General features: G+C 45.9%; 1 protein-coding gene and 1 non-coding gene across 2 annotated transcripts in view; one reads left to right on the top strand and one right to left on the bottom strand.

Moving 5' to 3' along the window:
* Positions 1-25,484, bottom strand: part of DIP2C (disco interacting protein 2 homolog C) — a 292,751-nt gene that overhangs the window by 59,081 nt on the left and 208,186 nt on the right. Inside the window, 8 exon segments of the mRNA XM_070381226.1 lie at positions 8,796-8,910; positions 10,077-10,196; positions 10,276-10,369; positions 12,399-12,463; positions 14,088-14,190; positions 14,314-14,423; positions 14,671-14,794; positions 19,441-19,551. Of these exon segments, the coding sequence (XP_070237327.1) occupies positions 8,796-8,910; positions 10,077-10,196; positions 10,276-10,369; positions 12,399-12,463; positions 14,088-14,190; positions 14,314-14,423; positions 14,671-14,794; positions 19,441-19,551 (842 nt within the window).
* LOC138990591 (U6 spliceosomal RNA) lies at positions 6,476-6,582 on the top strand. Its single transcript, XR_011466718.1, has one exon. It is a non-coding gene; the product is annotated as a U6 spliceosomal RNA (small nuclear RNA).

Here is a 25,484-nt window from a genome sequence, read left to right as displayed (position 1 = left end):
ACTCCAGTGGTCTTGCCTGGAGAATCCCAGGGACGGGGGAGCCTCATGGGCTGCTGTCTATGGGGTCACACAGAGTCGGACACGACTGAAGCAACTTAGCAGCAGCAGGAAATAAAAAGTCCAAGGAGAGAAACTAGGTGAGGGCAGAAAAACCAATCTCAATAAGTAAGATTCTTAGGAATTTCAAAACATCTACTCTAATAATCAAAACAAGTAAACTAAATAATGGCCGAGGGTGCCAAAGACCCAACTGTCAGCTTCCAGGTTCAATTCCAAGATGAACAGTGTGCTTATTATGCATCTCACACAGAACACAAATTACAGGAGGAATCATCCTGGCAATCTCAGGACCACACAGAGCTGTCTTCACACTCTAAGAAAGCACACAGCTAGGAATGGCCAACACCACCATGGTATAAAAAGGGAAAATCCCATCTGAAGCCAAAGTAGAGGCCCTGCAAGGAAGGAGCTGATGGAGAAGGCCTTCAGTGGGCAGTCTGTACCCACTGTTATTTGTGGTGCCATTTTTAGCCTCTAACACACTTGACATGATCAGCCTTGAGCTGATCATGCTTCTACAAAGCCTAAAGAAAGAGCTCCCGCACATGCAGTGAACACATCAACACTCTGCAAACAGCCAGCCAGGCTCAGACATGCAGCGATGCCAAGTAAGTGGGGTCAAGTCAGCAACAAAGGTTCTGAGGACTTCCGCTGCTGGGACTCAACAAGGTAACTACATCTTCTTAGTGCCAATGCCATCCTCCAAGCCCTCAGCTAGCCGGGACAACAAAGACACAAGGTTGAAACATAGTACTCCCCAAATTAGGAGTTATTTTCATGTAGTTTTATCCCTAATGTAGTTTTGTCCCATGAGAGCAATACATGCCACATTAAAAAACCATTTTAAGAGCTGAGTAACATACAAAGGAACGTTTCTCCCTATATCACATTCTTACCTATTCAGTAAGTATGTAGTTAGCAGATTTTTTTTCTGCTAAATCTATTACTTACAGAGGCTTAATTTTCTCTCAGACAGAAAAGGGATCACACCATACACATTGTTTACAAGATGTGTTCTTCATTTGTCCTGGTTACTTTTCCCTGTCAGAGAGCAATCATCCAGAACCAGCAGGGAGACAGCCTGCAAGTCTGGGGTTAGGGAGGCTACTTCCCAGCATCTCCCTCTGTGCACCTCAGTCTCCATCAAAGCAAACTTCTGTGCTCAATTCAGTATAACACCAAATACAGTAAAATCAACTCAAACATACATGATCAGGACAATGAGATAACATGGTTACTCTGCTCTTCACTGCTACCTCATTAAGTCATTTTAATTTACATGATTATCATCTCCAAACTATTTCGTGTTAGAGAAGTTTTAAATTTTTGGCTAAATTTTTAGATAAAATGACAATGTATTTTTATCTCTTATGTTTTAAAAATAAGGTTGTGTGTGAAGTCTCTCAGGTGTGTCTGACTCTTTGTGACCCCGTGGACTGTAGCCCACCAGGCTCCTCTGTCCATGGGATTCTCCAGGCAAGAATACTGGAGTGGGTTGCCATTTCCTTCTCCAGGGGATCTTCCCAACCCAGGGATTGAACCCGGATCTCCTGCATTGCAGGCAGACGCTTTATCCTCTGAGCACCAGGGAAGCCAAAATAAGATTATGGATCTCCAAACTCTGAAAACCCCCCACTTCAACCCCATAGGCTGTGTTAACTGTTTTTCAGTCTGGATCACTAGTTAGTTTGCCTCTGTCAGAAATCGTCAAATTTCAGTTTCACTTGGGGGCTACATGGTAAGGACAGTTCCACGTCTACTATCTTTGCCCTTTGTTTCCGCCCAGCTTTCTAACTACTAAATTAGATGCTTTTTCAAAGTGGAAAATATTTATGGTAGCACAGGGGTATCTTTACCATTCTTTGGAATTATTGACTTAACTACTGTGTTTTATATATATATATACACACATACATACGTATACACACACACACATATATATATATATATCATACCTTTTTTTTAATTGCCAAAGTGTCATGGTACTGAAAGAATACCTTGTATTTAAAAGGGTCACAAAAAGCTTTTTTAGTTCAATCAACATTATCACAATGTAGCTGTTAAACAATGGGCTCCATCATCTATATTTTAGAGGGAGACACAATCAAATGCAACCAAGGAGAAACCCAGTCAGGAAACAACCTACTGGCATCCATCTTATCCTGGTTTTGTAATTCTCCTGTTGAGTTTAGGCATCATGGATCCTACTTTTCCAGTATTTTTTATTCTACAACTAGCCTGCAGAGAAAAAAATACTAAACATTCATCTGGATGCACACTGGCATCCAGACACTGGCCAGGGCCCTGCTGCCAGCTCTCCAGTGCACAGGTACTCCCTGCTCCTTTGCAAGCAGAATTCGGAGGAGACTGTGACTTCCTCGCACCCAAACCTTCCAGCACACTCCCTTTTGTGTAGGTGAGAGGCCTGCTGCTGCCTTCAAGAACAGGGACATCAACATATTTAGTGGCCATGACCACGGGCGCCAAGCCACCAAACCTGGTGTCCACTCTGGCAGGACCAACTCAGAGCAGCCTCACAAGGCCAGCCCTCCTGGCTTCCACACCCAGATCCACTGGCTGCCCAAGCAGCTTCCCTGTAACAAGCTGGCTTGCAGATTTACAAACATTTGAACAGAAGACCATCACAGAGTGATACATACTCAGAAAGGGCCAAGGCTCTGAAAGTCTGAGCAGTGGAGATACAGCAGCAATTTTTCTTCACTGAGGACCACAGGCCAACCACCCAGTCCCATTTTCTACTTAAATGGACAAAAGCCAAGCGGGCAATCATCTGCTCCCGGCTCTTTACTGCAAGTTCAATCTCTTCTTCACCACAGGGCAAAACAAGCTGTCCTGGGAAAGTTATTCAGATAGGACACCAATGCTCAGACAACAGCACAAAGGAAAAAATCAGCTCCCAACCCTTCAAGTGAGAATGAAGGACTCAGCAAAAGAAACAGACTGACAAGGCAGCCAATCACTCGTTTTTCACTTTTTTACTTTTTCTTTTAAAGATCATCCTATGAGTAAGTAGTAGACAAAGTGTGAGTGCTGCAATGCTTCCCATGCTGACTTTATAATATTTAACAAAGTGTCCAGTTTGTCCTCACTCCCAAATCCACAGGAGCAATGACTAGGCCTCCCGGGCCCCCACTCAAAACTTGAATGAATAGAATGGATCAAAGCTGTTTTTACTTAATAACTTGCCCTCTCACTTCTTACATGTGCAAACTGCACTTCAAGTTTTGGGGAAAAAATAAGCACAAAGCACAAAAAGACAGATTCATATTCCAAAAGCAAGACCATTCTGTAGACACAGCCATGTGTGTGGATACCAGACAGAACAGGAATCTGACCCCTAGTCACTGGTCACACAGCCTGTAGAGGAAGATGTTCCAAAAAAATATGTGTTTTCACAAGTTTGCTTGAAAATGAACTTAAATATGAACATGTAAAAAACAAGGATGGTGAATGAAACAGGTTCTAAACAAGAGTTTAGCATGTGTTTTCCTTCTACATTCACCCCTGAGACAGAGACCCTGTCACCCACTTCACTGCCATGCCGTCCGAGTGTGACACCGTCACAGAGCAATGCCCTCCCTGCACAGCCAGCACTCACAGCTCAAATGCAGCACATGCAGGTCCTCCCTGGCATCAGAGCATCACCCCAGAGCCCCAGGCGGCTGCCCCACACCCTACCTGTGTCCATGCCTTCTCCCTCTCCCCTGTCTCGGCCCTTCTCAGGATCAGACTAATGGGGGTGTGGGCAGTAGGGACATGGCCTTTCTGCTGATGCTGCTTTCTCAGAGCATCAGATCATGATACTACAACTTTATGCAGTTAGCTGCACCTAGTCAGTCAAGTGAAATTAAAGCAAACAAACAAAACCCCACACAACTTCACTCAGGTAAAATGCAAACCTACATCTTTCTGCTTAGGTGAGTGTATACATCCAGTACACAGACATGCGGGCAAGGGCTGAACTCTTCACAGCCTTTGCTGCTGGTGAATTACAAAGGGTCATTGTAACTGTACAGCAAGTGACTTTTATGCCTCACTTTACATATTTTCCATTTTTCTTTTATTCATCTATTAACAAAATATATGCTAAACACCAACCATCAGCCAGAGACAGAGAATAAGCAATAATACACCAGTGAATCTGCCAGCCTGTGAGAAGGAAGCAAATGCTGAGAGGGCATCACAGTGAGTCACGTGAGCACGGGGTGGTCAGGGCAGGCCTCAGCCACGCTGCCCTAGGGGCACACCAGAGACCAGGAGGTCTGGCCACAGGGAGACAGGATGGGACCAAGAAGGGGCATGACCAGACTGTGTGGCCTTGTGGCTCCTGGTCAGATGGGACAGCAGGGCAGAAGGGCAGGAACTCGGTGAGTTGGTGGAAGAAAGTGTTGGGCTTGGATGTCCCCTGGCAAACTGGACAGGATGCTGGAGCTGGTGGAAGGTGTCGGGTGTGCATGTGGCTCCAGTGGAGGGTAAGAGAGGACGGTAGTGGAGGCTTAAACTAAAAATCACGTCTCCTTGGCCTCCACCTCTCCTTCCCACATGAAAGGAGAACTGAGTCCACAGTGGCCAAGACCCAAGAGATGAAGACCAGCCCCCAGTTTCCACATGCCCCTGGACCTAGCCTGAACTCCTCACGGGCAGGGAGCACACGGGAAGCCGGGGAGGGGCAGCAGGAGGGATAGGCTGCATACAGCCTGGAGGGGCACGGGGTGCAGGCCTGGGGCTGGTGTGTCAGGTGCGGGAGGAGGCACAGGTTAACTGGTCCACCGTGACTCCGCCCTTTCTATCACAGGAAGTGGCTGTGAAAATCAACCTAAGACTGAAAAGCACTCTTTCAAATGTACACGTTTTGGACAAACTCAAGGTAAATAACACCATGACAAGCACCTGGCGGTCTTGAAATGCACCCTGCACTGCCCCCTAGGACCTCTCTCCTACCAGGTATGATGGAAATGAAGTTTGTGATTTCAAGTCACATCAAAACCAAAATGGGTCGTCAGGTAGTACAATGGCGTATTCGCCTCTGTGAGCAGCTCAGCACGTGGGAATTTGCTGGCTGTCTGAGGCCAGTCATCACCAGTGCTCTGTTCACTTTACTGCACAAAGTAAACCATTTTCTGAGGCACTGCAGACAGATGTGTGCTGCCTACAGATGCCGTATCTCCAGAACCACAGGGCACCTCAGACATGACATTACCTGGTCAAAGCCATAAAAGAACAAGAGAAAAACCCAGAAAAAGAACTCAGTGAAGCAGAGATCAGCAATTTATCAAACAGAGTTCAAACTACTGGTCGTGAATATGCTCACTGAACTCGGGAGGAGAATGGAGCAACTGAGTGGGAATTTCCCCAAAGGCACAGAAAATGTAAAAAGAACCAAACAGAACTAAAGAATAACAGAAATGAAGATGACACTAGAGGGACCCAACAGTTCAGATTAGAGAACGTGGGACGGATCAGCCATCTGGAGAACACGGCAGTGGAAATCATCCAACAGAAAAAGAAAAGAAACGAAAGACAGGAGGACAGCTTACGCGGCCTCTGGGGCAATGCCAAGCGTGCCGATGTTCACAGTACAGGGTCGAAGAAGGAGAGACAGAAACCCTGTCTAGAGAAACGATGGCTGAGAACGTTCCTGACCTGGGAAAGAAGACAGACCTTGAAGTCCAGGAAACACTGTGGGTGTCAGGATGAAATCAAAGAGATCTCCTCAATACACACTGCAATCAAATGGCAAAGGTTAAAGATAAAGAGAGAGTCTTAAAATCAGCAGGGGAAAAGCAACTAGTTACATACAAGGGAAACCACCTATGACTATCAGTCAACTTTTCAGCGAAACTCTGCAACCCAGAGGGTTTGGCAAGACATACTCAGAATGCTGAAGGGAAAAACATAGAACTAAGAAGACTCTACCCACAAGGTTCTCATTCAGACTTGAAGAAGGGAGAAGAATTTTACAGAAAAGCAAAGCTGTAGGAGTTCATCACCACTAAACCATTCTTACAAGAAATGTTCAAGGGACTTTCATAAGTGGAAAAGGACATAACTAGAAATAAAAAATTATGAAAGAAAAATCATTGTAAATGTAAATACATGTAAAGGTAAATAAATGTAAAATCTCACTGGTAAAGGCAAACAGGTAGTGGCAGTGGTAAAGGTAGTGGATCAACCACCTGTGAAGCTAGTAGGAAGGTTCAAAGACGAGAGTAGTAAAATCTACACCCGCAATATGCAGTTAAGCAACTCACCAAAATAAAAAATGTAAGTCAGGACATCAAAAACAAAATGGAGAGTAAAAATGGAGTGCTTTTAGAATGTGCTCAAACTTACTGAAAACTTAAGTGACCATCAACTTAAAAAGGATGCATATACACACAGGTTGAAATATACAGTGCTCACTTCAGTAGCACATATACTAAAACTGGAATGATACAGAGAAGATTAGCATGGCCCCTGTGCAGGAATAACATGCAAATTCAGGAAGCATTCTATATTTTTTATACTTAAGGCTGATTCATGCTATTGTATAGCAGAAACCAACATTACATTGTAAAGCAATTATCTTCCAATTAAAAAAAAATATGAATTTCACAGAAACCACAAACCAAAAGCCTGAAACAGAATAAGGAGGAAGGAATAAAACATACCATACAGAAACCATTTTTTCTTTTCTTTCACTAAAAACTCCTTGCCTTGCCCACCTTCTGCCTAGAAATCTTCCATGTATACAACCACTCAGAGCTTAAAACTCAACATTCAAAAAACTAATATGATCATGGTATCTGGTCCCATCACTTTATGGCAAATAGATGGGGAAAAATGGAAACAGTGGCAGATTTTATTTTCCTGGACTCCAAAATCACTGTGGACAGTGACTGCCGCCATGAAATTAAAAGATGCTTGCTCCATGGAAGGAAAGCTATGATAAAACTAGATAGCATATTAAAAAGCACAGACATCTCTTTGCCAACAAAGGAAGGTCTGTATAGTTAAAGCGATGGTTTTCTTAATAGTCACATACAGACGTGATAGTTGGACCACAAAGAAGGCTGAGTGCCAAAGAATTGATGCTTTTGAATTGTGGTGCTAGAGAAGACTCTTGAGAGTCCCTTGGACTGCAAGGAGATTAAACCAGTCAATACTAAAAGAAATAAACCCTGAATATTCACTGGAAGGACTGATGCTGAAGCTGAAGCTCCAATACCTTGGCTACCTTATGAGAAGAACTGATTCACTGGAAAAGACCCTGATGCTGGGAAAGGTTGAAGGCAGAAGGGGGTGGTAGAGGATGAGATGGTTAGACAGCATCACTGACTCAAAGGACATGAGTTAGAGCAAACCCTGAGAGATAGTGAGGGACAGGGAAGCCTGGCATGGAAGAGCTGGACATAACCGAACAACTGAACAACAACATGCTAAGCACAGCAGGGGTCCCCAACCTCCAGGATCTAATGCTTGATAATCTAAGGTGGAGCTGATGTAGTAATAATAGAAATACAGTGCACAATAAACAGTAATGCACTTGAATCATCCCCAAACCACCACCTGTCCCTCTCCCCCTCCTTCCCCATCCATGGAAAATTGTCTTCTAGGAAACTGGTCCCGGGTGTCAAAAAGGTCGGGGATCGCTACTCTAAAGCATGTCTCTGGTGTTCAGTGAACAGCAGTGTGTATCTATTAATCCAAACTCCTGATTTATTCTACCCCCACCTCTTCTCCTTTGGTGACCATAAGCTTATTTTCTCCATAGGTGTTTCTGGGAACTACTGACAAATCCAGACAAGCCCTTGTAGCCCTTCTCACCCTGGACAAAGTCAGCTCTTATGAGCCGTAACCACAGCCTGTCTCTGCTAGGCACCAACGGCTCTGAGATGGGCGGCGATGCCGGAGTAACTTAGGACCAAGAGCATTGCATTTGCTGACCTTAGCAAGAGCCCCGGCAGCCCAGCTCCACACAGCAGGAGACCCCAGGCCCCAGATTCCTCTGAAGTGCTGTTGAATAGTTCAAAAGCTCAGAAAACCAGCGTGTTTACTGTGTAGTGTGTGTAGAACTGCCGAAAATGAAGACAACATAAAAACCATGTGTAAAAGGGAAAAGGGATGGCCACAAAATTTTCGTTTCATCTGTTTACTCTGTTCTGTTGATGTTGATTAGACACTAAGTCATGTCAGACTCTTTGCAACCCCATGGACTGCAGCATGTCAGGCTCCCCGTCCTCCACTATCTCCCGGAGTTTGCTCAAATTCATGTCCAATGAGTCAGTGATGTTATCTGACCATCTCATCTTCCACTGTCCCCTTCTCCTTTTGCCTTCCATCTCTCCCTGCATCAGGGTCTTTTCCAATGAGTCAGCTCTTCGCATCAGGTGACCAAAGTACTGGAGCTTCAAGTTAAACCTGAGCCTAATACAAGCAAATGAAAATATGCATAACCTGCCAGGACGAGGTTCACTGCTCAGCATACCTACAGGCAGACTTCCACTGACCTGGGAATCACAGTCAATCTCCAGAGTGATAAGTAAGTTTCTAACTAATGAATTTACACTATTTAAGAAAATCCATTCTAGCATATACAAGAATGAAAACTCATCTTGAAAGTTGGGTCCTATTTTTATTCTCACACTAAGATAAACTGCGAAGACTTCTGGGCCTCTGTTAGCTGCTGAATGAGACCCCTCCCCAGACTGCCCACGGAGTTAATGGATTTGTACCTCCGGATGGCCACAGTGAGAGCCTCTGGTGAGCTGGCGCAGGGGCAGATGACCTCCTGGCGTAGACCTTTACTTTGGAAGACGTTGAGAAATGCATCACAGGAAGAAATAGACCCTAAACAGAAAGAAGGGATGACAGTGGACAATTAAAAATATCCCGTAATATAAAATGCCTTTGAGGTTACAATTTAGGCACATGTGGAATTAGGTAGCATGGACAAATACTTCATTTAACATAACCTACCATTTCTGTTACAATGAAAGCTAATATTATTCTCAAACACAGAACTCAAGAATTTAAAAAATACAACTTCTATATTTAACCATACATTTTTTCTAACTGAAGAACTTAATTTTAATAACTTTTCTGAGACTTGTTCTACCATTTTTCACATGCATGTTCCAAGAGAGAACTCTAAACCCAACTAAATGAAGAAAACATTCCTCTATATTAATATGAGTGATGAGATCAAAATATACAGTTATTAGGAACCTATCAGCTAAACTAGTCCCTAATACAAGTTTACCTTGCTTCTTTTAAGACTTATTACTCTGCAGAGTTATGGGTAAAACCATTTGTGTATTAAACAGCTCACAATTTGTGGAGTTCTACTATAAACAGAAGAATCACTTATAAAACTAATATACAAAATTATCTGTTTGCAGATCAGATGTTCTTTAAGTGTATGATGCTTTAATTTAGAAACACAGATGCCGCAAAGTTTACCAATGTGACCAGAAACATTCATTCACTCATTTTCATTCATTCACTTTGCTTCTAGCTTATATGCTCTTCTCATGAAAAACAAGCTAACAGAGTTTCTGTTTCAACTGACTGAAATAGTTCTCAAGGTATATTAATAGTATTCTGTGCAATTGCTCATTTATTTTATCCAGGTAGTTTCCAGTACAGAATTTGATAATGAAATTCCATTAAAAATGACAAATTAAATTTCCTGATCAATAAACCTGCTATGGACCATAAAATAATCATAATTAGTATTTCTTGAGCACTTGAGAACTATACATAGGGACTGCTGCATATCTGATGACTGGGTACCGTCTTGCAGCTAAAAGAAAGAGAAGAATTTAACACGTCACCTTTCCTCAGAATCAGGAAGGAGAAGAGCCAGGACTCCACCCCAGGGCTGTGGATGGACCTTCAGGCCCTGGTGCCTTGAGGCCCTGGTAAGACTCTCCTTCACTAAGATGAACACTAGGAAAGGGAAAACCAAAGCCCAGGGAATGAGGTTCCTCCTGCCCGCCTGGTCCTTCACTTACAGGGGTTTGCACCGTCGGCCACTATCAGCATCCGGAGAGAGGAGAGGTTGATGTCTCTCTGATCCCTGTGCGCCACCAAGGCCCAGTGCATGTCCCGGGATTTGACACAGGCCACTTTTGCTAAAGGAGAAGCAGGTGCAGTGAGTGACCGCCTGTATCGTGGGATGTGTTGACACTCAACAGCAGCCCCCCAACGCACCTTTGTACTGGCAGACCTTCTGAATCCAGGACAGCGGGTTCACCTTCATCAGCGCGTAGGGGATGCTAATCACATGCATCATGTTCATGACGCTCTGGAAGCAGGATACAGGGGTGAGCGGGCAGTGGGGTGGTGTGGGGATCCCATGAAGGGGGTAAACAGGGGGTGGTGAGGGAAGGTCCACATGGGCATGACCCTCCAAGAGGCTGTGGGCATGGAGGTGACTCCTCAGAGGGTGTCCTGGCGCCCCCAGCTTCTACTGATACAACTCAAAAGTCTAAATTCAAATCCTTTTCTTAGAAAAACTTAAGTGGAACAATCACTTTTTATTGGGTTTTCAGTATTGAAGCTTAACTCTCTAGTGTACTCTATTCATTTTGATTTGCAAACTTAATTTCCTTTATTAAATGTTACGCTGAACTCCAAGCAGCAGGGGAGAGTTGTCTGAATCCCCACTCTTCTGTCTGGCCTGGCTCATGTAGACCAGGGCCTGGAAAAAGCACTTATTTCTTTCAATGGACGACAAAAACTAGCTCTCTAGGTAAATGGGTCGGCACTCACACGTGCAGCCCGGACTCATACGTGGCTCATCCTCATCCTCTGTGGCTGCACCCCCTGAGCTGGCAAGAAGGAACCACGATGTGGGGACACACTGGACAAACCTACCCCATCAGCTCTGCCCTCTTTGTTGGTGAAGTGGTACAAGAGGGCGCAGAAGCTCTGGAGCAGCTCTGACAGAAGAGGACCACGTGCCCCTCCCTGCACTTGTGAGCCTGCTCACCGTCAGTGCTCACCCCACACCTTGGGCTTGTTGCCCACTCCATGCAGGTGTGAAGCATTTTTCATCATAAAGATGATGCTTTGCAAGAGTGGGAGCTGTCTAGTCAGGGACAAGCCTTGTTCCAGAAGGTGGCAACCAGAAAGAGACTCGCAACTGCCAGTTCCTGGGGCAGCAACCCAGAGCACAGCAACCAGCTGGTGACAACATTCACGAGATCTACCACAGAACTCTTGAAAGCAAGATTGTCACAAAAGAACTTCAAAAGCAACAGTCGTCAAGTAAGTAGATGGGCCACGTACTCATTACACATGAGGCCATATGGTTCTCATGAAAGGTCATCATTCCCACTGGACAGATGGGAAAACTGAGGCTCAGAGTGACTTGGGCAACAAACGATTCTTGGGCATGGGAGCAAGCGATGTGCCATGTCACACGCCACAGGAGAAGGACCAAAGTCCAACTTGGGTCCTCTGGGCTGTGCTCTTCCTGCAACACCAGCAGACAAGGGGGATGTGCATGTGGGGTTGTGCTTGTATGTCTTAATGATGAGTGTCCAGGCGCATATGGGAAGAAGTTGCTCAGGTGGAGCCCCAAACCTTTGTCTGCAGGATTTTTGCAAGCTCTCGTTCTAGTAACTTCTGGTTTATCAGGAAATAACAAATCCCACTTCTTATAGTTATGTTCCAATCACTTGTGTAAAACTACTAGAATTTTTTGCTTCAAAAAAGATGTAAAGTTTCAGCATAAGAAACTTAAAAAGAAAAATGGGTGAGTGGAAATCATCACATGTACAACAGACACAGGGAGCCTCTAAGCAGTGATGCTAAACACATCCTGAACAAGGCCATCACTTCTCACAGCACTAACAAAACGAGGCCTCTACAATTCATGCTGAAGTTCTGACCGAGGGGAAATCTGTAAGTATGTTTCCCCTGCAGCATAACTCCTGAAATGTTCATTAAACAACAATTCACAGAAAAACAAGAATGTTGCAGCCAAATCAGATGTGTGGGCAAAGTGACCCAAACGCAAGACGTCAAGGTTTCTGAGCTTGCCAATCTGAGCTGCCGCCCATGGGAAGGGAGATCCTGAACTTTCCTGAGCCTGAGAAAGGCCATGGTCACACTGCAGCCCCAGAACATGGCCCCCAACACACGCCAGCAGCTACCAACCTTCTGGTTTGCTGAGCTTTTGAAAGTTATGTTAGCTGACAACCGAAGACCTCCAGCAGTGGCAGCTTCTCTTTATCATGTGGGAGGAAGGGGTGAGATCACGATTCTAACCCTGACACGTAGCACATGCAAAGGTAAACAGGACAGCAGAGCCAGGCGGTCACACTCACCGTAAGGATTCCATGCCAGAGCCCAACGTCTTTCTTGAAATCCAACACATTCACAATCGTTTCAGCTGTACAAATAGAGAGTCAAAGATTTTAACAAAAGACAGTCACGGACCAAAGGACAAAGGAAATTCAGTATCACATCAGTGGCAAGGAATGGGTCTTAGAAACGTATCACTCCACTGTCTCTGAAGAAATGTTGCAGCCTCCAGTCAGAGGCTCAGAGACAGTGGCCTGCCTGGAACAGCAGCTCTTCAACCATCACTTAAAACACCCCACTCCTTCTCCTTTTATAATGTGTTTTCCCCCTCCCTTCCTTTTTCTTTCTTAAAATATTCTTTTCATGTCCCTCATATGTTCTCTCAAGAGAAGGAAATGATGTGTACTTGCAGGAGGAGGTGACTTCCAGCAAACGCACCACTAGAATGCACGCCAAAGTCTCATACCAGGTGCCTTGCCCCCATTTCAAAAAGGGACATTCAAAATACACAGCCTGTATTCTATTTTATGCAATATTTTTTAATGCAGAGAATTAGGGAGCAAATTTACATTATCTATCCTCCCCAGTGGCCACAAGAGTGACGGCTCTGGACCTTTGGGAAATTAGGGTAAGGAATACAGGTCATGAGGTGGTGAAAAAAAAATTGGAATTCAAACTGACAAACAGGGTGATCATCAGAAGTGATGTGTCTTTACATGTGAAACATCTGGACACTTGTCCAGGAACCGGACATCAGTGGAACATCTCCTGAGAGAGTGCACTGCTCTTAAGAAGGGAGACTGCCAGAAGGATGGTGAGAGAGAGAATGAGAACAGCAAGAAGAGCAAGAGTCTCCTCCATGACCCCTACCAGACTCCAGGAAGAGGCTCCAGCATGGCGACAGCCTGCAACATGGCCAGGGGACACCTGATGGCAGCCTTTCCAGTGGAGGGAACTTTGGGTATGTGATCTGACCCTTCCTCCCAGGAACCGTCAGCACTGTCAGCATGGTTATTACCTCAGTCACTCTATCCCTGTGCTCCCAGGACCACCCCAAGCAGCGCAAGGACAGCACATCATGGAAACCAATGCTCGACTGTGAAGTGCAGCCCCAGAACCGAGGCAGTACAGGGAAGGGAGCGCTGTAGCACGGGGCATGTCTGTAAGGCCCCCAAAGAGGTTCCGGTGTGCATCCAGGGGTGAACACACTCCAACCATGTCAGCTATGTGTTACAGCCTGAACTGTTTTCTCCCCAATTCTTACCCTGGAGCCCTAACCCAGGTGTGACTATGTCTAGAGATGGGACTCTGAGGAGACAAACAGGAGCCTATAGGGTGGGGCCTGACCAACAGAATGGTGTCCTAACAAGGAGAGGAAGAGACTCCAGAGCTCGCTTGGCACACAGAGGAGGCCCTGTGAGGACACAGCCAGAGGCGCCATCACGGGCCAGGAACCAGGGCCTGCAGCCCTGGGCACTGGGCTCCACCCTCCAGACTGTGAGGCGGCAACACCTGCAGTTCAAGCCCCAGCCTATGGTGTCTGTTTTGGTTGCAGACTAGTAAGACACCAACTAAACCGTCCGACAAATGGACCTTGTTCAAGGCAGCCGGAGAGAAACTTAATCCGACTCTCCTCGTGACTGGTGGGCACAATACGCACTTCTCAGGGATGGATCTGGGGTCAGGATCCCCCAGCAGGGGTCTGCCCATACCTTCTGTGTAGCCACACGCCTGTGTGAGGGCCTGGCAGTGGGTCAGAAGCGCGATCCTCGTCACGGTCACCCCGAGCACACTTCCATCCTTGCACGTCTTGTACTGCAAAGAGAAGGGGCCAGGAGGGTAGAGCTCCAGGCCCACAGCCGCCGCTGACCCTGAGCTGTGTAAGGGTTGCAGCACGCGTCACTCAGCTCCCCACCTTGTCCAGACCCAGCGACTCACCTCAATATACGCAGTGTCATTATTTGCATCCTTAATGTGCGGGAACCAATCTCGAGGAGGTTTAGAGAGATGTTTTGACTCTGTGACAAACCATAATAGTTTTGGCCAACCTTGGAAATAAAGAACAAGTTCCTTTCAGGCAAGCATCACTCAGAAGACAGGTGTGACACCACCTTCCTGCTAATGGCAAGATCCACAGCAGCACAGGCCAGATCAAGTCTCTGTGTTTCCAAGTCTAAGGGCATGGTCAAGGTGCTGTGAGCCTCCAGGAGCCGAAGTCTGCCACATGCAGGCTAGGAGACCTCCTGTGTGGACTCAGGCCATGGGGCACACCCTCCCCACCCAGCCCGGGCTCACCTTTGAACTGCGGGATCTCCCCCGTCGGGCTCTTTGGCAGCCCCTTGTGGCAAGCATCGCTCGTCAAGGCTACAGTCACCCCACAGCTTCCAAGCAAGAACCCGATCTGCTGGCTTCCTGCATCCTGGAGACAGCAGCAAGGAGATAAGGTCACGAGTAGAGGTGATGGCCGCTCTCCCGACAAAGCATGGTCTTACCCTGGGATGGCACCAACCCCTCAGCAGAGGCTCAATCAGAGAGTCAGGGCTCGGCTGACGTCTGCATGGTGGGGGCCAAACCTTATGCTCTCTGCCCGCTGCCTAACCTTGGACAGGGCAAGAGCTTGGCCTCAGTGGTGTCATCTGCACCATCCCCTTGGCCTGCTGTGAGGGACGAAGAGAGGGAGCTCGGTGTGTGCTGGTGCGCTCATGGGGTCTTGTTTCATTCCCCTCTGGTTGAACAACACCATGACCATGGGCCACAGAGAGGATCCAAGAACATGCCTCTGGTCAGGACACTGACCCCAAGAAGTCTATGATCACACCCATGCCCACCACGGAAACAAACACGCCGCATGGAGTGAGGGCACCACTGCATGGACTGAGCAGCAGCATTTGGGAGCAGACACTGTGGGAGAGGCAGGCCTGGGTGGCGCCATCCCAAGCACCCAGCTGCCCACAAGTCAGTTAATTCACTTTCCTTACTCCCACCACTCCCTCCAGCTATGATTCAGAAAACAAAGCTGTAGAGCAGCCAGTGTTCCTGGAAGGGAAACATCAGGACTGCGGTGAGGCCATCAGCTCCTTCTTTCCCACTGCAGTAAAATCAGCAGCATCAACATCTCAGAACCACATCTTCCCAGTGCCTAGCTCCCACATCTCACTGCAGACTGACAAGCTCTTCTCTACAAGGAACCCTGCATGACCAGCCTCCACATGGCCTTGAAGCCCCAAGAAGGGGAGGCAGCCTGGTGCTTGGCGCATGGGGACCTTCCCATCCCAGGACCCTTGTGAGACTTTTCCTTCAAGTAGAGCTTTTTCAAAGAGAATTATATAATCTGTCACTTCACTGTGAATGTGGGCATCACATCATCAAAAGTTGGACCAGGCCAGGGGCAGGGAGATGGCTGTGCAGCCAGGTTCAGGGACAGACAGGCACTTCTCTGTGACAGTGAACTTTCAGGGACCACCTACAAACAGGGCACTCATAGTGGCTCAGGGGAGCTCCCAGGGCAACTGTCAGACCTGTCAGGGCTCACAGTGGAGGCCTGCTGTCCCCTAGGTCCTGTATTTCTAACATCTCCTCCTAAAGACCTTAAAACAGAGAGGAGAGGTTGAGAGAAACCAGGATCAGGATCCGTGGCTACCATGAAATTCAGCTTTGCACCTGCTCCTCAGCATCTTCTTGGTCTGGAAACTCTACTCAGAGGTCCAGGTGCATGCCCACTTCGCAGAGCCAGCCCTGCCTGCCCACTGGGCTGAGATAAGACCCCGCTGCCTGCTCTCAGAGGGTCCCCAGAGTCTCCTTCACACACCTGGACCCCTGAAGTTAAGCCCAGCTTGACCCCAGAGCCTCCATCTTCAGCCCTCCACAGGTCAGTTCTCCTGGACTCCGGGTCAGCACCCTGAGCCTGATCCTTGGGAACCCACCCACACCCCCACACCACCACCGTGCGGAAAAAGCTGCACAGAAGCTGCTCAGGAGGCATGAGAACCACTGTCCTGCGGCTGGAGCGCTCCCCTCTCCCATGCTGCCTGTGCGATTTTCCCTGGAACAGCTCTTTCTGGCCTGTGCTGGCTGGGGCCTTCCTCTGTAGAGCTCAGCTGTAGGGCCACAAAATCTCACAAACTCTCCTGTGCTGTGGAAGAAAAGGTGGACCACCTTTGAGTGAAAACCTCTCTCTCACTGTCATCCTTTCTCCAACAGAGCTGATGTGTGTCGTCACTTGCTAGGCAGTCTCTCCACACTCACAGTCCGTGACAGGTAACTTCCCAAGCAGCATTAAACGCGGCACATGACCATCCCCTACCCAGTCCCATCTCAGTCTCCCAGTCAGAGAGCATCAGCCATACTCATGAGAAGGATTCTCTCTAGTAAATGTGAGGTGAGTATATGGAAGCCCTCTTTCATGAACTCTGTATTTGTGGCCCTGAAACTACTAGCTGGTACTCTTCCAATTTTGATGTTTGTCTGCCCAAACTGCTAGCTTCTCAGCAAGTGGGTCATGTGCTAGATTCTAAGGTATGGACAGTCTGCACTGGTGCAGGACAGCGAGCTCCGAGTCCAGAGGCAGATGCTGATGCGCCAAGTGCTGCCAGGCTGGACTCCTGTGGCCTCAGGGCTCACTCGGTCTCTGGTCTACGGAACTGAATGCACAATTTCACCTCTGGCATGGCCTTGCCACTCCCCATGCTGGCAGATGGGAATTGGCTTCACAGCTCCCACCAGCCCACAGGTCTACTCTGTTGTCCTTTGGCCTTCACAGACCAGCTCAGCACCCTCAAGAAGGTGGAGAAGCCAACCACCGTCCACACCTGCCCACTGTGGCACAGTCCCAGGGGGATATCCCTTTCTACTACTATGAACTTCTCGAGTGAAAAACCAGCCTTCACCCCTCATTCCAAGAATAAGAATAAAGAAATACACATGGGACCAAGTTGTTCTGTGAAGCTCAACAACACTCAAAATTTGGAAAATCTGGTTCTCTTTAGGCCCTTTAAGACAAGGTTAGTGTGCACAGGACTCGTGGCTAGAAGATTCAAAACTTCATCACCAGTGCCACTGTGCACCTCTCACCTCGTGCTCTATGGCAACCAAGCCAGTGCATTCTTCATTTAAAAGTAAGAAAAGTTTTCTGAGGACAAACACTCTGTTCTGAAGGCACAGACTGAGCCCAATTCACAGCTTCTGGCTTCAGGACAGCCTGTGAGTCATCTCCTGGTTCTGTCCTTTCAGGCGTGTTCTGAGGGAGAGAGGGCCAGGAAGGAACCCCAGCCTTTTCTTCTGAGAGAGGGTTCCCGGTCCTGAGGTTAACAGTGACCATCTGAGGGTCTGATGCGCCTGGGAGATGAGTGAGACAGAGCCACGTGGCAGGCCACAGCCAGGAACACCTATGATGGCTACAGGCAAGTCTCAGGAACCCCAACAGATGCAGGTGAGACACTCAGCCTTCACTCAGCAACCCCTGGCCAGGATGTGGCAGAGGCAGGTGCCTCTTCGTTCAAGTGATTTTCCTCTGCAAACCAGCCTTGGTCTGGAAGACAGGAGGCTCTAGACATAAAGTAGACAAATACTTTCTACATGTGATGAGTGAACAACAACTGCCACTCACAATGATAAACATTCAGGGGTCCACTTACTGCAGTGCCCATGGAGAATCTGTGTCTCCACCTGTAAACCTACAAATCCCTCCTGATTATCATCAGAGAATCCAAAGGACCCCAGTCCCCTGCATTAGGTGTCAATTAAAAAGGAGCATCACACACCTGAGCACCTTCCCAGATCAGCAACACCACCAGAGAACCACAGGGGAGACCATGGCTACTGCTCAGGGAATCTTCAAGCCCTTCTGCATTCCCTGTCAGTTGTGAAGGTCACAGGGCTCAGGGAGATGAGGAAGCACGTTATTGGTTGTGTATTATACCCCAGGAATGCTAGAGGCAAACCCTTGCAAATATCGGGGTTCTCCTCAGGCCACTAGAAGGGGCTCTGATGTCAAGGGCTGCAGGGCTCACCCCACTTCCAGAGCCACTTGCAGCCCTGCCCTCCTTGCAAGTGCACCCAGGAGGCCAAGTAGGAAGCTTGCATATTTTGTACCCAGGAAATGGAAACAGCAACCATTCCCCAATCATTTTCTAAAGTAACCCCATGTTCTCCCTTCCAACTCAGGAGCAGAGTTTCAAAGGCACCCACACACCATGAGCAGACCTTGAGGCATTTCCCCATTTTTATATCAGAGTAGCCACAAAGACAGCTGGAAGATTCTCTGGAAACTCAGCCTGAGCACGTGAAAGCCCTACATTTTGGAGCTGGGAGAGTCACCTCACAGTCTGTTCACGATGATGTGCTAAACGATGCCAGATAAATCCAGGGTGGAGCCCCAGGGCACAAGCCGTAACACAAGCAGTGGCAGAACCACCCCACAGCCATGGGCTCCGTCTCCGTCCACAATATCAGAGAGTCTCTGGAGGACCATCAGCACCAACCCCAGCAGAGCCTCTTCTCCTCACCCTCCCTTCCAAAGTTACTGCAGGTCTACGGCGCAAGAAGCAGTCATTTACGTGGACAAAGACACACGCTGCTGTGTAGGATTCTGATGCTGGACTACACTACAACTGTGACAGCAAGATAAGTTACTTATTCTTTTAGAATAAGATTCAACAAATTATAGCTGAACCTGGGACTTGACAACATCCTAACACCCGAACAAATGCGACAACTGCCACCCCTGAAAAATAAGTAAAAAGTCCACCATTTACTCAGATTTCTAGCACAGTGACACTGAAAAACAAGACACTGGAACGCCTGGCTTTCCGGCAGATCACCCTGCTCACACACGGAAGGCACCACCACTAGCAGCAGCTGACTCTGGCCACTGCGCTGACTGGAATCAGGGCTGGGATGGCCGATGAGAACTGCACAGAGTTTCAGAGACAAGGTAGGCAGCCCTGGCCTTTCCGATACACATGCTGCTGAGAGGAACGCTCTACAGACACTGTTTGCACGTTCCGACCCCACAACAGAACCTTCCAGCATGGCCAAGAGGCCTCAACAGAAAGAAGGGTTCTTTACCTTTCTGGTAAGGGGCACCTCAATGGGCACAGGCACGACTTCGGCCAGCAGGCAGCCATAGAAAGCCACCATGGAGGCAGCGGGGTCGTTGTTGGGGAACACCAGTGCCACCTGGACCCAGAGAGAGAGAGAAGGATTAACACTGACACCATTCCACTAGAAAAAATTAACATGCCCCATTTAAAAATGCATTTTAATAAGTTATCAGATACTCTTCCTTTAGCTCATGTGGAAGGCAAACAGATTATCCACGGTCCTCTCTGTCACCACATCAGAATGCAACTATCCATGCTGTTTACATGTTATCTTCCCCAAAGGCATGTACTCTTACACAGACGAAACCAGTATGTACACACTACTTGTCTCTCACTGTTGTCACTGGGCTCTAAAGTGTGTCCCTGTGCTTCCACATGGTCTTCACCATGGTGACTGCATGCTGGGCACGTCCTCCCTAAAGTGCTGGACTCCGAGCAATGCTATTCTGACCCCGGTTTGACTTCAGCACCCCAAGCCTTGGTTTTCTTACCTGAAAAGTGAGAATACTGGCTAGTAGAACCTACATGCCAGTGTTGTAGTAAAGGTCAAGTGAGAAAATGTCTAAGGCTCACACTGTGCCTGGCACATGGCGGGCAGCCGTGAATGGCACCCACCCAAAAGGCCCTGGGTTTGGCCGGCCCTCACAGCAAAGGTTTCTGTGAACACCGGCCCACACCTTCTGCCACACCCTGCCTCTTGGGCTCAGCCTGTGAAGAGCTAGGAGCAGAATAATCACGGAATTCTAAAAGGTAAATTATCCAAGTAGCCAAATAATGCATTGTATGATTTTTCAAATGTTTCTCAAAAGAACCTTAAGAACAATCTTTTACCAGATGGGCTGATAATTATTTATTCTTGTATGAACTGTGTTTCATTTCCTGTGTCTATTTATCTGCTAGTATTTACATTTTATAGTATTAACTCATATTTGATGCAAAAACTTCTTGATATAATGCTTTCCATTCTCATGAGAGCATTTAGTGACGTATGTACACTTGTCAAGTGTTTGACAGACTCTTTGCCACATTTATGTTCACCGGGCGCTCAGGTCAGCATCTGCAGTGGAGCTAGTGCAGGCTCCGTCTGCTTGCTCTTCATCACCCAACGCTCCTTCTGGAGCAGCCCTCCCTACTCCGGCCTGAGCAGCCACCTTTAGGATGGAACAGGCAGTCCTACTTTCGGATCCGCACCCACCCCTGCCCTGAGCTCTGCAGGACTCTGCCTCATGAGAACACAAGCTCTTCCCAGGTGCTACTGTTGCATCCGCACTGCCCTTCCTTGTTAATAATTAACCACATAAATCCCATGATTTAGCAGATGTATGTTTTTTGTATTACTCTATCAAGAAATTTAACCCATTTTTCTTTAGAAACATCCTAACTAGAACTTACTGACTTTGTCATGAACAGCTGGATAAAACATCTTAATCACCTCAACATCTAAGTAAGCAGGTTGGCATAAAGGATTCAGATGACAGCTAAGGACAGAGAAGGCTGCATCTTAACCCTGACCCTGCAAGCAACTCAGGATAGCTGATGGAAACAAATTAAGTTTGGGATTATGTGAAGATTTCCTTTCTATATGGCATTCCTATAATTTACTAAAATCAGACAATGAGAGCCAAATGAAACCATAAGGCCATTAAAAGCCATGCTGCACTACTGAAGAATTTTAAGAAACTCTGCAAAAAAACTGTTAATGAGATATTAATCTTAATTTTGTCCCCAAAACACCCAAGCAGATGCCAGGCTACCATTAGTAGGATTTCCAAGGAGGAACGAAAGGATTTATTTGCATGTCTCTGCATATAAACCACAAACTATTTTTAAAATGATCTGAGGTTTACACTGGCCTCAGGTATTCTGTCTTCAGCTGGTGGTCTGAGAGTAGACAGCATCTGTTTTTAGATCTGGATCTGGCAAAACAACAATATTCAGTCAAACGTTTGCAAAGCATCCAGGGCACCACTGCTGCTAAGATTGCTCTCCCTGAACCAAAACAGAGGAAAATACAGGAGATGCAGTTCCTCCCCAGACCAGTGACTCCACCCCAAAGTCCTCCTAGAGTACCTAGTCTGCAAGCAGGAGTCTTCAAGAGCACAGCACTGAGCAAAAGAAGGCGCTGCTTCCACAGCTAGACTGTGGGTCAACGAAGCCCAAGATTCTGGTCTGGTGCCATCCCAGCTCTGTTCATAGGACAGTCAATTTGATCCAGGATTTTAAATTCCCACTGCTTGATCACTAAAGTTCATGCTGAAAATGTCATGTTATATAACCTTGCAGAGTTGGGTTAAAACAGGACGAAATGCTATATTAACATCAAGGGAATCAAAGCAAGATACAAAATTGTATATTATACTCTCAAAAATATAAAAGTGACAGAAAACAGTCAATACCTACAACCTCTTTTAGAATCAAAACTGAATTTTTTTTTAAGAATTTAAGAAAGGGAAGACTATTTGTATCATTCTCACCACATTTCCCTTTTATATCTCTATCAGTCACAAGTCCTGTGTTTTGCTAACTGCACAGTGATTCCAGTGCAATACACATATGGACACTTCATTTTCATAAACCCACACGGTTTCTTTCTGTTCGATTCCCTATGTATTCCCTGGCATTTCATTGCACTTTATGCACAGAGCATAACAGGCATCAAGAGACCACCTCCTTGGTCTGCTCTCCTCCACTGGTCTTCCCATACCAGCCACATACCACAGAACTCCCCTCAGTCCTTTCCACTCTGTCCTAGAAACTGACCAAGAGCTCTGGGCTTGCTTTTTCTCCCCAAGAAGTTGTCTCACATTCCAGAAGCTCCCAAAATGAGAACACTCTCTGTCCTTCTAAAACAGTAAGTATCTGTATCTCTCACCATCTTTTTGGAGACCTTTTTCATTTTCCAACTTACAGATAGCCAATTATCAATATCTTCATTTTTCCCTAACATAGTAAGCTCCCTGAAGGCAGGCTTCACATATGATGCATCTCTGTGTATTCCACAGCTCCTACTACAATATCCTGAAACCTTTTCAGCTTAGGCACATAAATGTTTTTTCAAAGCCCAAGCAGGTACCCCCCTCAAAGTGCATTAAGAGGGTCACCCACATAAGAGCATCTACAATTTTTATGCCAAAGACAGACTGTTCATTATCCTTGGGAGAATTACATTTAATTTAAAACAATTTTCAAAGAGGTAAAGAACCTGTTTATTGTGATAGAAGGTTACTATCAACTGAACACTACAGTGGCATATGCTTATTAATAGGCATTTATATGCACATGCCGTATCCCAGCCACATGAATACTTTCAAAGGAATAATTTAGAAATGCAGCCCTCCTCACACAATTCAAACCACCTGCTGCTGAAAAGAATAGTTTCACATAGTCTATCAAAATCTGTCCCCACATTCTTTCTTACAGCTGAACAGAGATGGTTTATTTTACAACTGGTACTGAAAATGAACTTTAAAAATTTGCAGGCCAAGACTTAAAAAAATGACTCTACTGAGACCTACTAACCAAATTATAAGGGAGACATTATCCATGCAACTGACATTTTATTGTGATAAAATAAATCTAACGAAGTTTATCATGCTGCCTGTTTTCAAGTATACATTTCAGTGGCATTAAGTAGATTCACACTTGTAAAACCATCATCAGCTATCCATTTCCAGAACATTTTCACTTTCCTAAACTGTAACTCTGCCCCCATAAACAGTTAACTCCCCATTTCCTCCTTCCCACAGCCCCTGGTCACCTTCATTCTTCTGTCTCTAGGAATTTAAGTACTCTAAGTACCTTGTATGAATGGAACCATACAATATTTGTTCTTTTGTGACTGGCTTATTTCACTGAGCATAATGTCCTCAAGGTCGTTCCACATTGTAGAACATATAAGGATTTCCTTCCTTTTTAAGGCTAAATAACATTACACAGTATGAATATACCATATTCTGTTTATCCGTTCACCCCTCCATGGATGCTTGAACTGCTGCCACCTTTTGGGTTTTGTGAATACTGCTGCTGTGAAAAGTAGTGTAGATGTTTATCCGTTCAAGTTCTTGCTTTCAGTTCTTTTGAATCACTGGGTCAAATGTTTAAGTTTTTTAAGGAACCACCACAGTATTGTTTTCCACAATGGCTACACCACTATATATTCCTAAAAGCAATAGAAGGGTTCCAATTTCTCAATGTTGCTAACACTTATTATTTCTTCATCCTAGTAAGTGTGAGGTGGTATCTCACTGTGGTTTTGATGTATTTTTCCCTAATGATTAGTGATGCTGAGCATATTTTCATGGGCTTATTTGGCTATTTGTAAATCTTCCAAAGAAAAAGGTCTATTCAAGCACTGTGGCTGGTTTTTAAACTTTTGTAAAATATATGATTTGTAAACATTTCTCCCATTCTATGTTTTCACTCTCGACAATGTCCTTTGGTCCACTGAAGTTTTTATTTCTGATGAAGTACAACCCACCAATTTTTTTTATTCCCTTTGCTTTTGGTGCCATATCTAAGAAATCATTGCCAAATTCAATATCATGAAACATGTTTTATGTTTTATCTAAAGAGTTTAGATAATAGTAATTAGATATTTAATTCATTTTGAGTTAATTATTTAATATACACTACATGTGTGCCAAATCATTTCAGTCATGTTTGACTGTGTGACCCTATGAACTGTAGCCCGCCAGGCTTCTCTGTCCATGGGATTCTCCAGGCAAGAATACTGGAGTGGATGGCCATGCCCTTCTCCAGAGGATTTTCCCAATCCAGGGACCGAACCCACGTCTCTTGGGTCTCCTGCATCAGCAGGCAGGTTCTTTATCACTAGCACCACCTGGGAAGCCCCAATATATGCTATAAAGGTTCAATTTTGGGTTTTTGGTTATACATATTCAGTTTTCCCAGCACCATTTGTTGAGTACACTAGCCCTTCTCCCATTTAATGTCTTAGCATCCTTCTTGAAAGTGACTTAACCGTACATGTGAGGATTTATTTCTGGGCTTTCTATGCTATTCCTTTGGTCTGTATCTGTCCTTGTGTTAATACCATACTGTTTTGATTACTGTAGCTTTACAGTAAGTTTAATAATGAGGACATGTGAGACCCATGATTGACTTTTAAAAGCTAGAGGTCAAACAAGTTCATTAAACTGCAGAGAATCATAGCCTACCACAGAATCCTAGGGCTGCAGCAATCTTATTAAACATTCTTCATAACGAACCCATGCTTTTGTAATATCTCATAAGTAAATCATAGCTTGTATTCTTGCTCATTTATGGTGCTCCACAATGAAACTTCTATAAAATTCATTTGGAGTCTCTGGTGCAGGTGGATAACCCAGTCTTGGGGCATGAAGGTACAGAGCAACGTATGGAAAAAAAGTCACTCCACTTAAGGCAAGAAAAGTAGGTTCTACATGCAGGCCCACATCTTATTCATGGGTAAAGCTTGGGCCAGATTAACTGCTCTGTGTGTAACATTAAAAAGGAAATACTAACATCTGTTCTCAGTAAATTGGCATACTGCAGTAAGAATAAAATTCTTTTCGACCAAAGACAGTAGCCTGTATCTACAAATTTAATAGTAGGAAAGGAATGTACCAGTGGTTTGCTGCAAGGATTCTTGGTATCACTCACTGATACAAAACAGTCTACGAGCACACAACTGTCCTGCATCCTCAGACAGACAGCTGTTTCCCATTAGGTCATATGTGTCAGGGGTTAGGAATATACATCCTGGGGCTAGACAGAAATAGCTGTGAGCACTGGCTACACCATTTTCTGGACACGTGCCTTCATCTGATATGACTCTTATCCTCTCAAGTCCCAGTTTCCTTGTGGATAACCCACGAGAACTACTACAGTCAAGCTCACTGAGCTACTATAAAGGTTACACCTGCTGAATAATCTCTTCTGGCTTGTGGAAGCCTGATTTGGTAATATGAGTATTAGGAGGCATTAAAATTTGCAACTTTAAAACAGTAGGTATCTTCTCCACCTCAG

This window comes from Bos mutus, chromosome 13 (assembly GCF_027580195.1).
Source record: "Bos mutus isolate GX-2022 chromosome 13, NWIPB_WYAK_1.1, whole genome shotgun sequence".
In the NCBI taxonomy this organism is placed as follows: domain Eukaryota; kingdom Metazoa; phylum Chordata; class Mammalia; order Artiodactyla; family Bovidae; genus Bos; species Bos mutus.
This window is presented reverse-complemented; position numbering and strand designations above follow the sequence as displayed.